The following is a 15,835-nucleotide window of genomic DNA, read 5'->3' as shown; positions in this document are numbered from 1 at the left end:
CACAAGGCTGTTTCCTTTGTTCTGCGGTACGCCAGGCCTTGTTTCCATCGCCTGTTTCGTCCAAGCCCTCCCGACGAACACGACCACGCATTCCGTTCTGACCCAGGCGGTTGGCTCCCCATGAACACGACGATGATGTTGTTTCTCCGTTCCGACCTAGCCATGTACACGAGCCCTCGCCGTACGTATATATGCGCGAGTAGGCGTTCGAGACCCCGCCCGTATGTACATACGTGGCTGTATTTTCTTTCTTGCACCTTGGCCGCTGTACGTACGTGTACATGCTACGTGCGCGCCTCTACTACGACACGTGCGCGCCTCTACTACGACACGTGCGCGCCTCTACATCGACCTGTATATGTGTACGTACACGTTCGCGACCAGAATGACAACACTACGTACGCTTCGACCAGGTGGGTCCCGTCTGTCAGGCACTTCCTTGCGTCCGAAGATGTAGCTGGTGGGTCCCAACAGTCAGGGGGGCGAATCGGTTTTTTGCCCGGACGCACTTCCTTGCGTGCGAAGGTGTAACTGGTGGGTCCCAGCAGTCAGGGGGAAATGTTTTTTTCATGAAATACGGTGGCCCGTCCAGTGGGTCCCTACTGTCAGGTGGAGGAATTATTATTTTGCGTGTAATAAGGAGGCACTTCCTTGCTGCGGCCGTGGACCCAGCTGCCAGCCTCTCCACGTACAGTCCACTTCAGATGCATGTCGGTCGTTGACAATGTTGACCAGGCCGCGCCGAGAGCACCAGGGCGGTGGACGACGGCAAGGCCTAGGAACGGAACGACACGGAGGCAGGGAAGACTCGGCAGTTGTTTCCCACACGGAGGGGAGTACGACTGTACGAGGTTTAGTGTTTCGTCTGCCGTCGCCGTAAAATAACAGCAGGTGTGGGTGAGTAGAGGGATGGCTAGGCTAGCGATGGGAGTACGGTGGGGTGGTGAGGCCTGCGCTGCAGCATAGCCGGCCGTGGGGAGGAGGGAGCAGGCAGTCCCGCCGGCACTTGTTTGAGAGGCTGGAGCAGGAAGAGCAGAGATTGAAGAAGCACGACGGCCGTTGGACATCCAACAGTCACTGCTTGTGCGTTAACGTTTTTTTAGGAAAGCCTCAAATTGGTGGAAAACAGCATACAACCCATCTGCCATTATTTCTAATAATTTACAGCCCATTTGCTAATTCTTAAGGTTTTTTTGGAGCCCATATTCTTTTTGTTAGCATTACATCCCATATTGTGGCCACGGTTAAAAAATTATAAGAAATTTTGCATATTTCAGTGCGGTCCGAACTGTTTCAATCCTGAAATTTTGACAAACTGATTTTAAAAATAAATGTATTATCAATATAAAATCCAACAAATTCTCCACGCATAAAAATTAATGTAATTTAAAATCTCGAAATGAAAAAAAGATATTTGAAACTAATTGCCGGTTTGATGTGTTTTAAAAATGTACAACCCATTTCTCATTACTGATGGGCCATTTTCCCGGCCAGCCGAATGAAAGCTCTCCTCGTCTTGAAATATTTGCAGCCCAAAACCTGACAAAGCGACTTACTTGGCAAATCACAATAAAACTGGGGTATGGCCGTGGACACAGCTGTCAGCCTCTCCATGTACAGTACTCTTTCGATGGAATGTCGTTGACCACATTGACCACGCCGCGCCGAGAGCACCAAGGCGTTGGACGACGGCGAGGCCTAGGAAGGGGACGACGCGGAGCCGGGGAAGACGCGGCAGTGGATGCCCACGCAGAGAGGAGTACGAGGGTTCACTGGTTCAGCTGCGGTGTGAGGCTGCCGTCGCTGCAGGGCCTGGCTAGCGGTGGGAGTAGTAGGGGGCGATGAGGCCTCAACGGCAGCACAGCCGGCCACTGGAGGCAGGAGCAGGCGGTCTCCCCGGCGCTGGTTTGGGCGGCTGGTGCAAGAAGAGCAGCGATTGAAGAAGCAGCAGGATCGTTTGATTCAAATCCAACAGTTACTGCTGCTAGAATCGTTTGTTGACTAAGTTGACAAGCCCTGCGTACGCGTCAACTTAGTAGGCCCACAGGTCAGCCTCCCAACCGGTGCACCCCAGATGTTAGTGGGAGGAATCATTTTGTTTGGCGTAATAAGGAGGCAGTTGATTGCGTGCGGCCAGGCCAGCGGAGGGAGTAGGGTGGGCCGGGGAAGCCTGCGCGGCATCACAGCGGGCCACAAGAGGAGGGAGCAGGCAGTCCCGCCGATGCTAGTTTAGGCAACTGGAGCAGGAAGATCAGAGATTGAAGAAGCACGTCGGCCGTTGGATGGACATCCAACAGTCACTGCTGCTAGAATCGTGTGTTCACTGACAAAGCCTTGCGTAAACAAGTCAGCCTCGAAATTTGTGGCGTGTACAGCCCATTTGCTATTATTTTTATAATTTTTACTCATTTTCTAATTCATATGGAATTTATTGCAACCCGTTTTCCATTTTTAGAATTGCTGGCCATTTTCTGGTCAGTACCAGGGTCAAAAAATTAACTAAATATGTGGGAAATTTTGAAAATTTGCAATTTTTTGCTGGGGAACAAAATATTCTTAATCCAAAAATTAATAGCCATACTAAAACAAATTTAAAAATAAATTAGTACTATGTCATGTTAAATCCAATGAAATACGTATAAGATATCAGTGAAGAAAGAAAACAAAAAAAGAAACTAATATCCCATTTGCTATAATTTTTTTGGAAATTTCAACCCCTTTTGATACCACTTTTAACAGACGTTGACCATACTCTTTGGCCAGGCCGGAATGCATCCCTCCTCGTCTTGAAAGATTTGCAGACCAGTAATTCGGAGAAAACAAATAGGCCTAGCTTGGGTATTCTTCAAAAAGTAATACTGGGCTACCTATTTTCCCAAAGCTTTATTTATTTATTTACTTATTTATGTTTAGGGGACCATGAGCATGTAGCCGGGCCATATTCATGTGAGAGCCTCCCTTTCAGTTAATTATGGGCTTCTCTATTGGGCCTTCATTAGTGGGCTGCATGTTATCAACAAGTGGAAAATGTGTTCCGTAGGAAAAAATAGTATGAGCTACATACGGTACGGGGCACTAAAGGATCGAACCATGCAACGACTTCCAAAACATTGTGTTTGTTGTTCTAACAACACATTTATTCAACCGACAGATGAAATATACTACTGGTTGTACATTGAAAACAGCAGCAGCAGCAACCAGGGCTGGGGGTGCAACAGAAGCAGTAAGCAGGCCAGAAGAGTGAAGACGTAGCTCTCTCTTCCAAACCAAACATCAGCCATCATTACAAAAGGTCTACCAAAAAAGAACAAGTGTATGCATCAAACTAAATAAAGATCCTACTACACCAAGTGTACGCATCTAGCTGACTGGCTCAGTTGGACGTTACTATTTTTTAAGTTGTGGAGATTGGCTGACGGCTTGAACCAGATGGGTGCCTGACAGGGGAAACTCCAGCTAGCAGGTCGAAGTCTGATACTTGCGACCTTCTATCCTACTTTGGGTTGCAGAGCATGGTGGCATATGTCAGGGTATGGTGCATGCAGAGACGCATGGTGCGCTGTGTACACACGGTTTTGCCTGATGAACGAAACCGCGCTGCCATCATGATCCTTGCCGTCGGTTATCTCCTGGTTAATCGGATAATTCAGTCCGACATACAGAGAGCGTGTACCAAGGCTACTTACCAGCCTCCAGTCAAAAATTCCTGAAGGCCCAGAGAATCTCGGATCCTGCTCAAAGACCTTGCTGTGACTCTGATTGTATTCCGCGAAACAACACGTCCAGTACGTGCGAACGATCATCAATCTTTCGCCGTCGTCTGATCGATCCAGGAACCACCTGCAACTACCATGCCGCTTTTCTTTGAAAGGTTCTGGGATTAGGAAGGGTAGGGACACCAGGCGGCCTACAACATCATATCAAGTTGGAGTCACATAAAAAAGGGCTCTTGATTTAGTCAATCTTAAGAACAGCATGTTATGAGCATGAATATTTTTTCTGTAAATGTTGACAGTAATATAAGCAAGCCATGATGATATCATAGGAAAGTAACATACTGCTGTAACAGCCGTTTGTAGCGATGACTGGAGTTGGCCAGCAATACGTCCATCCATAGAAGGAGTCGAGAGCGTAAATGAAGCCCTTGTGTTCAATGGCATCAGAGAACCATGGAGGATGTATGATCCTGCGATGGACGTGCAGATTTATCCGCTTACGGCAGTGACCTGTCAGATAGGCGAGACCGCGGTTGAAGAACGCAATTAGCCTGAAGTCTTTATAATTCGCAGATCTTGTGGGCACTTGGCAGATTACAACCTTGAGCAAATCAAACTTGGTATCATGTTGGCTACTATAAGTTCCGGGTATTATGGGCCGCGGTGCCAAAGCAGTGCAGTGTTAATCGAAGGAAGGGGGACCAATCACCGGGTGTAGACCTCCACGAGCATCCAGCTGCCGTGACCGTCGACGAGCACCATCCAAGACGTGTTCATGCCGACTCAGTACATACCGTTAATGTAGTTGAGGCTGACGGGGATCGGATCGCAGTCAAGGGGGTTGATGCTCACCACCCTACGATCGTTATGCTACGTGACATGCCGTTTCTGAAGATCAGGCAGCATCAGCAAGCAAGGAGCTAGCTTAAAAAGCTCCGGCCTGAGGGCTTTGATTAACGGTACAGCCCCGACGAGCACGCGGCGAGCGGCATGGTACTGAGATTTTCCACACGGGAAACAATGAGCTTGATTACCTCTGTGGGGAGCGAATTCCAGCCACTCTTTCAGCGGACGCTGCTCGGTTCTGCCATTGTTAGTGCTTGGGTTTCGGACGAGGGGGGAGGCGCCTTAGTGGGGATGGAAGATTGGACGAGATTATGTGCGGACAAAGATGGAGAAGCGAATATGTGCTGCGGGAAGTGGACAGGTGATGATGACTACAACATGCCGCTTGACTTACGAGACACATACCAGCAGCGTAGGGTAATATCGATGTCAGACAACTTGCTTGAGTGATCACAGTACTGGTACTCCCTGCAGTGCCTACTACTATGCCCTAACTTGCTTGAGTAGAGTAGTAGAGTAGGACTCTGCTCTACTACTAGCACCGGAGGAGTAGTATATTCTAATCTAAAATTGTTACAAACTTCAATGCCCAAGCGTGGAACGACTATGAACCATGCTCAAAGACCGTGTCTACATGGTGTTTGGAATTATATGCAAAAAAATAGCAAGATGCCCGTGCATTGCACGGCACACCATCATCACCAACTCGGTTGGTGAAGTCACGACCTCGGCAACCTCTTCCTCAACGACATGGGCGACAACCTCAACGCCAACGGTGCTGCTCCCGTTGCACCGTATGTGTTTCTGTCCTTCCTGTTTGAAATCGTGGTAGAATTGATGTTTCTACTCTGTATCCTACTACTATGCTAGTCCACATGGTTAGTTTCATCTCTGTTATAGTCGTCATGATTTATTTTGTGCTTATTTGAATTAAATCTCGTAGTAACTTGCTCATCTATTCAACTGGCGCAACGTCCCCTACAGCCACTCCCATTTCATGGACGGCCTGGTCGATGCCTCCAAGGAGCCCTTCGTCTACTGCTATGAGTGCCCGATGCTGTTTTGTGGCTCGCCGGTGGACATGGTGCATCACCTCACAAATGCGTGCAGCGGTCACTACTGGCCCTTGGCGGAGAACATCAAGTACGAGACGTGCTACCCGTTCACCATGCTGGATTCGCTGGAGGATCACCGCCGCCTGCTAGTCTCGGAGGAGGACGGCAACGTCTTCCTCTTGATCGTGGGCACCGATGAGTCCCGTGCAGGCCGCCGCCCCGTCTCTGTAGTGTGTGTCTGGGGCGACGTTGCTGACGCTGACACTGACATGAGGCCGATGTACGGGTGCGTGCTCACTGTTACTACCCCTCAGAGGTACGTGGGCAGCGATACCGGCTCCATCATGCTGACTAGGACTATGTAGGGCTGGGACCTTCCTGCTGATGTGGACATGGAAGACGCATGGTATGATTTACCCCGCAACGCGGTGCACGGGGACTCCAAGGAGGTTCACCTGGACATATGCATTACCAAGTTAAATGTTGATCATTAGTCTTGGCTCAATGTAATCCGCTGTCTAAGCATGTGGAGACTTCCATGAAGGATCTTGCTCTATTGTAGTATCGCACATGAATAAAAGTGTATCCGTTTATGGTTTAGTCTAAAATCTTCCATGTATGAATTTTTACTACAGTACTGGTGAAAGACTTACAATGAACCATTTCTTACATCTCCTCTGCCCCCTTGCAAATCATCCTGATTTAATCCCTCCGTTTAGGTGTATAAGGGCATGGTTAATATTACTTAATAGTATAGCCAATTGTTGACAATAAGAAAGTGCCATGTCATCCGTAGCCAACATGTATAACAATCGATACTCAAAAACTAATTCTTAAAGATCATTTCTTGCAAAGCACAATAAGTGTTATTTCTTCACAAGTTTTGGATGCAGGTTGAATAGTTGAACGCTTTTGTTTGCAAAAGATACCTTTTTATCTATTTCACCCGGATGTTTGTGAGCTCCAGAGATGAAATAATATCCGAAGAAACCTATCGATACCCGTTACACATGAGATGACCCCTACATCCTTTGTCAAAATAAACAACTCCCCGGTCAATGCATTTCACTCTTCAGTGTAACGCACGGGCACCTTACTACTATAGATTAGTATGACCAAAAATTGAACTAATATTATATATAGTATGATAAATGCTGATGCATGTCACCTAAAATTACATCATTCAAAACTATGTTCAAATATGAATCCAACGATATAGTTTTTGTTGACATGCACTAAAATTTTGTCTGTTAAATCTTCAGTCAAATTCAATGGGGACTAATAAACCATGACCGATGTAGTGCAAGTGTAGAGGGCGGCGCTGCACGGGAGTCTCACCTCTCACCCCGCTCGTGGCGCGGCAGTAAAGCCGTCATATCACAAAACCGAACCACTCCCAGTAATAAGTGGCCTGGTAAAATAAACAGACAAGCAACCATCACATCCCTCCATCTTTTTTGCATTTCATCTCTCTGCATTTACTTTCTCCGGTTCATATCGCACACTCGATCCCTAGCTACTACTCCTAGGGCCTGTTCTTTTGGTGGCTTCCCCAGCTTTTCCCATAAGACTACTCACATTGGAGAGTAACAATAAGGCACCTCACTCATTTATTTGGGCTTCTAAACTACTACTCCGTCCTGGTTTATTCCTCACCATTGTAATTTGTGCTAAATTTTGACCAAAGATTTAACTAATAAAATGTTACTCCCTCCGTCTAGGTGTGTAAGTCATCTTATGAAAACCAAATAATCCCAAAACACTTAGGCACGGTGCATTAACTTCTACCTCGTTTCTTGTTTCTTGACATATCAACCAATAAGAGATAAAGAGTGTGCATGCTTTTAGTGACTTGAGGTATCAAACACGACATGCAGTGGTTAATTCATTGCATGCAATACTATTAATTAGCAAATAAACATTAACATTTCTCATTTTATACTCACCTAGACGGATGGAGTAGTGCATGTGACATGCACTAACATTTCATTAGTTAAATTTATGATCAAAATTTGACACGCATTATAATGGGGACCAATAAACCAGGACGGAGGTAGTAATTATGGGACTACTAATCTAGAAACCTAAAAGAACTGGCCCCTGGTACTCCTACTAGTAGTAGTACTCAAGTTGGAATTCCAATTGCACGGCACAACTTGTTGGTAAAAAATTCGATACAGGGTGTTGGAAGCGGTTTGGGAATTTGCATGCCTTTCCAACCAGTGAGATACTCCGTACAAAGTACGACAGAGAAATAACCATAGAGAAGGAAGCTAAAAGTAAACAATCAAAGGAGCATTTTTGCATTTGTTTTGCATTGAACCGTTTCACAAGCTTGACTAGTAATGTTTTTCTACTTTTACAAAAAAACCGCATCATAATGTTAAAATGTGCATTTGCACATACATAAGTAATAGTAGTACTCCCTCCGTTTAGGTGTATAAGTCTTCCCTCCTTCTTGGTCACGGTGCACAACCAAAGATGACTTATTGACCTGGACGGAGGGAGTAGCACAGTCTGCAAGCATATATCGAGAGAGACGTGTAGTGCGATAGTATATAGTAAAGTTTGTGCTATATGCACGTACTTGCAAAATGCGTACGAATACACAAGGTTTCCAAACTTTCCCTTTTACATACTTAAATAAGGACGCTAAAATTTCCTAAATGTTCGGGATTTATCATTTGCGTCCCAAAACTAATGAGATCGCCTTACGAAACAAAAATTATACTCCTCTTAAAAGCCACGGTGCTGGCAGGAGTGCATGCGGCGCACCACGAGTGCCCTAGTGCGAGGCCGTTTCGTAGCGCGCCGACACAACGCCTCTTCCTCATCCTCGCAACTCGCGAGGTGCTGATTGGCGGCTTGCTGGCGGGCGAGCGCAATCTCACCGGTGTCGTGATCCGGCGCCAACAGGTACTCCTCCTCGCTGGAAGCGTGCACCCGATCCATGTACCGCCAAGCGTAGATGAGGCACTTGGGCCCGACTGCGTTCAGAGCATCGACACGAGCGTCCTCCGCCACCCTCACGGCCCTCGCACGAGCCTTCTGCCAAAGAGCCAATTGCCTGACTCCCTCGGACGCGACATAGACCTGCCAGGCAGCTTGCCCCGCGGCGCGCTTCTCTTCCTCGGCCTTCTTCTCCGCCTCTATTTTGGCGTGCTCTGCCGGCGGCAAAGCCTCCCACATGGCGACATCCATTTCTTTCCAAAGCTCCTCAAGGCTGGGGGGCTCGACGGGCGGCGCGGCGTTCTCCTTGTAGCGGGGAGCCGACGCGTCCTTCGACGCACGTGCTGGTGAGATTGGGAACACCGACGCGTCCACCTCGACGCGTCACGACGAGGAGTGGAACACCGACGCGTCCAACTCGACTAGTGGCGTCGAGGAACAGAACGATGACGCATGACCATCCGGGCGGTGCCACGAGGAGCGCTTAGGGCTTGGGAGGAGCGATGCCATGGTGGTCGACGTGAGAGGGAGGGGGAGGAGATAGCGATGAACGTGAGCATTCTTCCGAGTGCCGTGGGAGGCGCAGTATTTATAGCGAGCAATGGCACACCTACATAAGATATGGACTGAGCTGCACTGACTTAACTGCAGGTCCAGTTGCGTCACTGACATGTGGGCCAGACCCTTGTTGGTCCCATATGTCAGTGACCCATTGCACCTGCAGTTAAGTAACTGAAGCAGCATCCCTAAAGATATGTTGCATGATTAACGTAACAGCTACGTGGGCATATTTGTTGGAGTAAATTACGGGGGAGGGAAGGGGTGGAAATATTGCTGGTCACAACGGATTGGACGAGTGTGGGGGAGGAGAGTCATGCATGCAGATTTTTTCCACACGGGGTGGAGTGGTGGGACCGCCGGAGGGAGAAGGAGAGTCTGGCAGGCATATTGTTTCCACACATGGAGAGGAAAAGATTTGGAGATGAATGGGCTTCCTGCAGGTATGGGGAACGGTGCATAATAAGTCATCTTGCATGCCGGGCTAGGTATATTCTCAGGTCATTAAAAACATACACGCCCTACACATGTTCATATTTCAAGGTGCACTAAATTATTGCATGCGATGATTAAGGCTGGCCATAATGGTCGTATCTTAGCTGGGAGTATCATATACTAATATCATGCATATGATACTACCTCCCTAATGCATAGTATCATATACTAGTATCATGTAGTACTTTATTTATTACCATGCATGACACATAGTAGTATAGCATTTATTATGATACAGTATCATGATATGATACTCAACCCTCTTTTTCTCCATTTAATTTTATGACACCTCATCAAAATTGCCTAGTTGACATGCATGATACTACCTATGATACTACCACTACAACTAGCCTCATGCGCACGGGAATAGCAAACATGCTGATGTGGCAAAGAATTAAAGAGGAGAGGGGGGTTAGAGTAACTAGTGTTCATGCATGCATTGGTAAACACATTTTTTTGTGAAGAATGATAGCATTAGTTGAGTACTATTGCAGACTTCAAAAACTATTCCACCGCCTCTGCTATCTTGCTAAGAGTAGGAGATTTTTTTGAATCGAGCCCTTTAAACTAGAAGGGAGGTAGTAGTACTCTAATAGCTAACCTTGTTGTGATGACAAGATAGAACATGGCACGCACCTGGATGGAGGAACTAGTCTGCATTGTGCATTTAAGTTTTGTCTAAAGTCAATGTACCTCTACTTTGACCAAACTTATAGAAAAATGTATCAACATTCACAATGTCAAATCAATATTTTTACACTCATTGTAAAACGTAGTTCTTATACTCATTATAATCAGTATTGTAGATATTGATATTTTTAGTATAAATTTGGTCAAACACTTTGCAAACGGTTGACCGGAGTAAAAAGGACCAGAGGGAGTATCAGGCATGCGGAGTGGGCAAAAACATTTTGCTCATCTATAGCCGGTCGAAGTCTCAAAGGGCGATGGTGAAGGGAGTACCAGGTTAGAGCCATCACCAGCGATGAGTTCATCGTCATCTACACATGTGGATCCGCGATGGTGAAGGCATGCCTTGCTCGTTTCTTACGCATGTTCAACAGTTCAACGGATGAGTGGGTCGCTAGGCTAGATGTTGAGTACACCACAGTCCTGGAAAGAGAGAAGATTCTAAAGGAGGCAGAGAGGAAGAAGCCCTCCGTGATCCAGGTTTGCGTACATAACGTTTGCTTGGTCTACCACATATGGCATGCCGACGTTGAGTGCCAGGATTTTAAGAACTTCCTCAAGGACAAAATAGTGAAATTCGTTACTGTAGGCTTTAGGAACGACAATGATGTCCTATGTCGGATAGGTCTCGTTGTAGGCCAGCCCTTCGATCTCCAGAAGGCAAGGCCGGTATCCTCCTCTCAACCTTCAATGCTAACCCTGGCAGTAGCCATGATTGATCCTTCGTATGCTAAACTGAAGAAACCCCATCATGAGTTTCATCATGCATGGGAATCAAAGACATTAGATGAAGATCACATCATGTACGTAGCAATGGATGCCTACCTTTGTTTAAATATCTACAAGGGTTGGATGAAGAAGCAGAGCCCAGTGTCCGGTTCAAGCAAAGAAGCATCGGCGAAGAGGAAGAGGAACAGGGACGAGGACAAAGTCGAGGACATGGACTCGGACTCCGAGTAGGTGGTAGTGTCGTCGCTCATGCTGGTTCTACTGCAGTGTCAAGCGGACTAGTTCCTTAGTTTATTTTCAAGGGTGTGTTTTGCTGAGGCCCCAGCAGAACTATGTTTATGTTCTTTCTCGTTATTTGAACTCTTTAGTACGTACAGTAGTACTAGTACTATGTCTTACTAATGTTCTTCTTGTAGTTGGTACTACTGCTCATATCGTCGTGTTCCTACTGTACTTAATACGTTCGTACTAGTGGTATAATTTGGGTCAGTCAATTTGTGAAAGAAGTTCGATCGAGCGAAAGAAGAAGACGGCAGAAGAGGTGGAAGAAGCCCTTCTAGCCATCCATTTGGCATCAAACGGCTCACAAGAGTCGACTGACCCAAATTGCTCCTTCAGATTGCAGGATCCACATGGCATTCAAGGTCTCAAAGGTAGATTCTGCGTCCGCACCCGGTTTGCGGGCTCAACGCACGCGCGACCGGCTTCCGCCGCGACAGCCACCATGCGCGCCTCCTCCGCGCGGGCGGAGACGACAATGACACGCTAGTTCCTCCTCGCCGGTGTGCTGGAGCACGCGCTCATCCTCCTCTTCATACGCTGCGTGAATAGACGTGGCTCCACAGCTGCTCAAGTGCTTGGCAGCGTGGCGGCATCGCGAGGAGGGACTGCAGACGATGTGAGCAGGCAAGCCTTTGACTTCATGGCACAGGGATGGCAGTGACACGGCGGTGATGGGCGAGAAATCGTTGGCTGGAGCAGGCGGGCACCGGCATGTGCAACGGCGGCAGCGGCATATTGATGAGTGCGCGTATGTGAGCTTACTTTAGTTTTATATAAGGTTGGTCAAACTTAAAAGAAAACTGTACTAGTACACATAAAAATTATACTTACGCAACACTTTTATTAGTTTACCGCAGCCACGATACGGAATTCTGTGCAAGCTTGTGAACCGCAGCCGGGCGGTCGATCGAACGGTGCGTCACCATGTCGCGCTCGAAGGACATCCACCGAACCTTTTTGTGTGTGTGAAAACAATCCCCGAATATTACTCAACTTTTTTTCCTGGAAAAGTTCTTGATGCTGCAATATTTCCATATATTTGAATTTAGCTCCAGTTCGTGTTTATTTGGATTTGGACGTTTTAGGTGCGCCCTAGTTTTTTTTAATACTGATTTTGTGTGTCTCACTGAGAGAGAACGTGTGTATGTGTCCATATGTGTGTTGTGGTGGAAGGGCAATGTGGAGACGGCGTGAGTGTGATACCGACATAGAGAGGTGTGAATGTGCAAATGATCATGCATGAGTGAGACATAGACAGATGTTGATACGTTGTGTATACATGAGGGAACGGTCTTCTAGTTTACTTGTGTGTGTGTGTGTGTGTGAGAGAGAGAGAGAGAGAGAGAGAGAGAGAGAGGGAGAGGAGAGAGTAGCATCCGTAACACAACAACCATCTCTCTCGATTCGTCCATCCCTCACACGATCGCATGTAACACATGCATCAACGCGCACGTTTTGACACCCTCACCCGGCCCCTGCCCACCTCAAGGCCCGCACAATCTCTTCGTGAATACCCATTTCTATCCTTAGGTTTGTTTTCTCTCAATATCTGACACACACACAAACACACACACACACACACACATAGCACAGCACAACACACACACACACACACACACACACCCTCCCCCGAGCACACAATTCATCACAATCCAAGGTTATACGGCAATCACTCTCGCTTGTGATTCTTTGCACGCCAACATGCACAACACCTCAATCTTCAAAGAGGGCATCGAGGAGATCAAAGACGGCGACCACACCACGCTAGAGAATGCAGGGCCATTTGGAAGCAGGATGATGTGACGACGGCTGACTGACTCCTCCCCCACCCTCTCTCTCTCACACACACACAACATTACCAATCCCTCTCTCCCCCGCACAAAATTATCAATCCCTCAACCCGTGAGATCCTTCCCCTCTCGTCCATGTTTTTCCATCTCTCTCACCAAACATGCTGTCTCTTCTCCTTCCATGTATACAGAACCCGGATGCACACGCATCTCACGTATATTACATGTCTCCATCTTTCTCACAGACCTAACTTCTTCCTCTCTCTTTCTCTCTCTATCTCTCTCCCCTTGTCTTGTTAGGTTGTCTCCTACTCTCTCGTCCACATACATACAATCTTTCCCGCCCTATCTGCTCCATATTCGCAAGCTCTCTCTGCATGTTTCATTCACACATTGGGATATGTTCAAAATGTTCTTTCTATAATGGCTGATGTAGAGTTATGGTTGGTTTTGTTGCATCCTACAAAGTAATAACTATGAAATGCATTTAGATTCTCATTTGACTAGGATTATGTGAGTTTGAGCATGTTGTGAAGTACTATAGACCTTGTATACATCTTGGGATTCGACAATGATTGTAACTATTGAATTGTATAGCCTAATATATTTATTTCACAATTTCAACAAATGATTAGTTCACTACAAACTAATAAAACAAATGTGTACTCCCTCCGTTTTTATTTAAGTCCGCGTATTAGCATTGGTCAAAGTCAAGTTTTGTAAACTCTCAGAAAGCTTATAACAAAAAATATTAACATATACAATAACAAATAAATACCATTAGATTCATTACTGAATGTACTTTCACATCATACATATTTGTTATGGTAAATGTTTATATTTTTCTATAAACTTTGTCAAACTTTAGGAAGTTTGACTTCGGTCAAACCTAATATGCAGAGTTTACTAGTACTACTCGCTAGTTGATTAGGTGGTGTTTGGTTCTCTAGTCCTAGGACTTTTTCTAGTCCCTAGGACTTTTTGAAAAAGACTCTCAAGGAGGTGCTTGTAAGTACTTTTAGCAAAAAGTCCCCCCCCCCCCCCTGTTTGGTTTGCTAGGGACTTTTTTTAGTCCCAACACAAAAAAGCCCCTCGAACCAAACGCCCCCTTAGCCGAATCACTCAACACGCCACACAGGGGAGTTCAGTGTCACAAAATTTTGAGGTCGGCGGGAAAATCTCCCGCGACCCTGATTTGAGCAGTGGGAAGTTACCATCATAGCCATCGGAACAGGCCTAGGGATGATGCTTGGTAGGGGGCTGTTTTCATAAATTCAGGTTCACCCTACCCAGCCAACCCCACCCCGGCACCCAGAGTAGTACACCTGAATACTCCCCATTTTCTATCCCCACCGCAAAATAGACTTCTCCACGGCACCGCAACCTTTGTGCTCATCCCCATTACATCGGCGCACTCGTCCACCGCAGCGCATCTGCCTCATCGAGGACCTCGTACGCTGCACTGTAGCCGGTCCACCGTCGTCGTTGTACACGGAGCCTCTTCCCTGGCATCATCTTCCACAGTGTCGGATCTGCTTCCCGGAAGCCGACGCCAAGCGCGGAAGCACCACCGTCGTGGACAATGAACTGACTCCCGTTGCTGACCATGACTCGCAGAGGCCGCCGCAACCATCGTTCTCCTCCTCGATTGGTAATGTGTGTATTGAATCACTAGCAGTACGTGTGCAGTTCCAATTTTGTTCATACCTACCCTTCAAATTTCCTGGGTGCTATTGTTCCCGTAAAATATTTGGTTATAGCCTCCATTGTCCAACAGAATATCAGCTTGTAATTGTGCGTCGCTCCTGTATCGTGCTGTGCTAGTTTTGGCGCGCGGCGTCCGGCGCACCCTCCCACCGCTCTATGCCTTGCCACCGCTCTCTCCCCGCTCTTTGCCTCGCCACCGCTCTCTCCCCGCTCTTTCTCGCCTCGCCGCCGCTGCGCCACCATGCCACCGCATCACTGGGAAACTTGGGGATACCGCGGCGTCCGCGCGCACCCCTCCGGCGGCTTCTCCGTCGAGATCCGGTTCCGCGGGATGCACCTCGGCCTCAGCAATTTCGACACCGCCAACGAGGCCGCCCGCGCGTACGACGTGGCGGCCTGGCGCCTCCAGTGGCCTCATAGAACATTGAACTTCCCCAATGTGCCGACGTGGGAGTGGGCGCAGGAGCTCGTGCCTCTGCCGCTTCTTAGCACCAACGAGGATCGTCGTGACAACCAGAAGAGGGAGCACCGTCTCGACATCGCCGAGATGGATGAGGAAGCCATGGTGCTGTGGCGCCAACACTTCCCGCAGGACATCATCAACAAGCACGAGTTCTACGCGCAAAGGAGGGCGGAGAGGGATAATAGGAGGGCGGAGTGAGCCACCTATCACGAGGACAAGCATAGGCGAAAAGAGGACACTCAATTCAACATGAGGGGAATCCGACGATGATCGGTATCTTCACGCCTAAAGTCAGACGTCGGAGGAGGATATCACCGAGGAGGAGTCGGACGACGAGGAGTAGTTGAATAATCTATTTTTTTATCTATCAATGCTGAGAACTATCCTCTACTCTCTAGTCTATCTACTTCTCGATCTCAGTACTGTAAACACTTTTTTAAAGCGCCGCGCGTTGCGATTCTGTTGGAGATGCTCTAAGATGGCAGATGAGTGCTTTAATGTTGCCCACAAGATGCGCGAGTATTACTAGTAATATATTTTTCTTGTCATGTTGAG

The 15,835-nt window shown here is 47.4% G+C and overlaps 1 protein-coding gene across 1 annotated transcript; it reads left to right on the top strand.

Annotated features, from left to right (window-relative positions):
* Positions 1 to 15,058: 15,058 nt before the first annotated feature.
* Positions 15,059 to 15,478, top strand: LOC123162890 (ethylene-responsive transcription factor ERF071-like). The gene has a single exon (XM_044580646.1). The coding sequence runs from the start codon at positions 15,059 to 15,061 to the stop codon at positions 15,476 to 15,478; it is 420 nt and encodes a 139-aa protein (XP_044436581.1).
* Positions 15,479 to 15,835: the final 357 nt, after the last annotated feature.

Source organism: Triticum aestivum, chromosome 7B, assembly GCF_018294505.1.
Source record: "Triticum aestivum cultivar Chinese Spring chromosome 7B, IWGSC CS RefSeq v2.1, whole genome shotgun sequence".
Lineage (NCBI taxonomy): Eukaryota > Viridiplantae > Streptophyta > Magnoliopsida > Poales > Poaceae > Triticum > Triticum aestivum.
This window is presented reverse-complemented; position numbering and strand designations above follow the sequence as displayed.

Bases quoted from the DNA above. Each gene is read 5' to 3' on its own strand.
- LOC123162890 (XM_044580646.1), top strand. From the start codon at position 15,059: ATGCCACCGCATCACTGGGAAACTTGGGGATACCGCGGCGTCCGCGCG.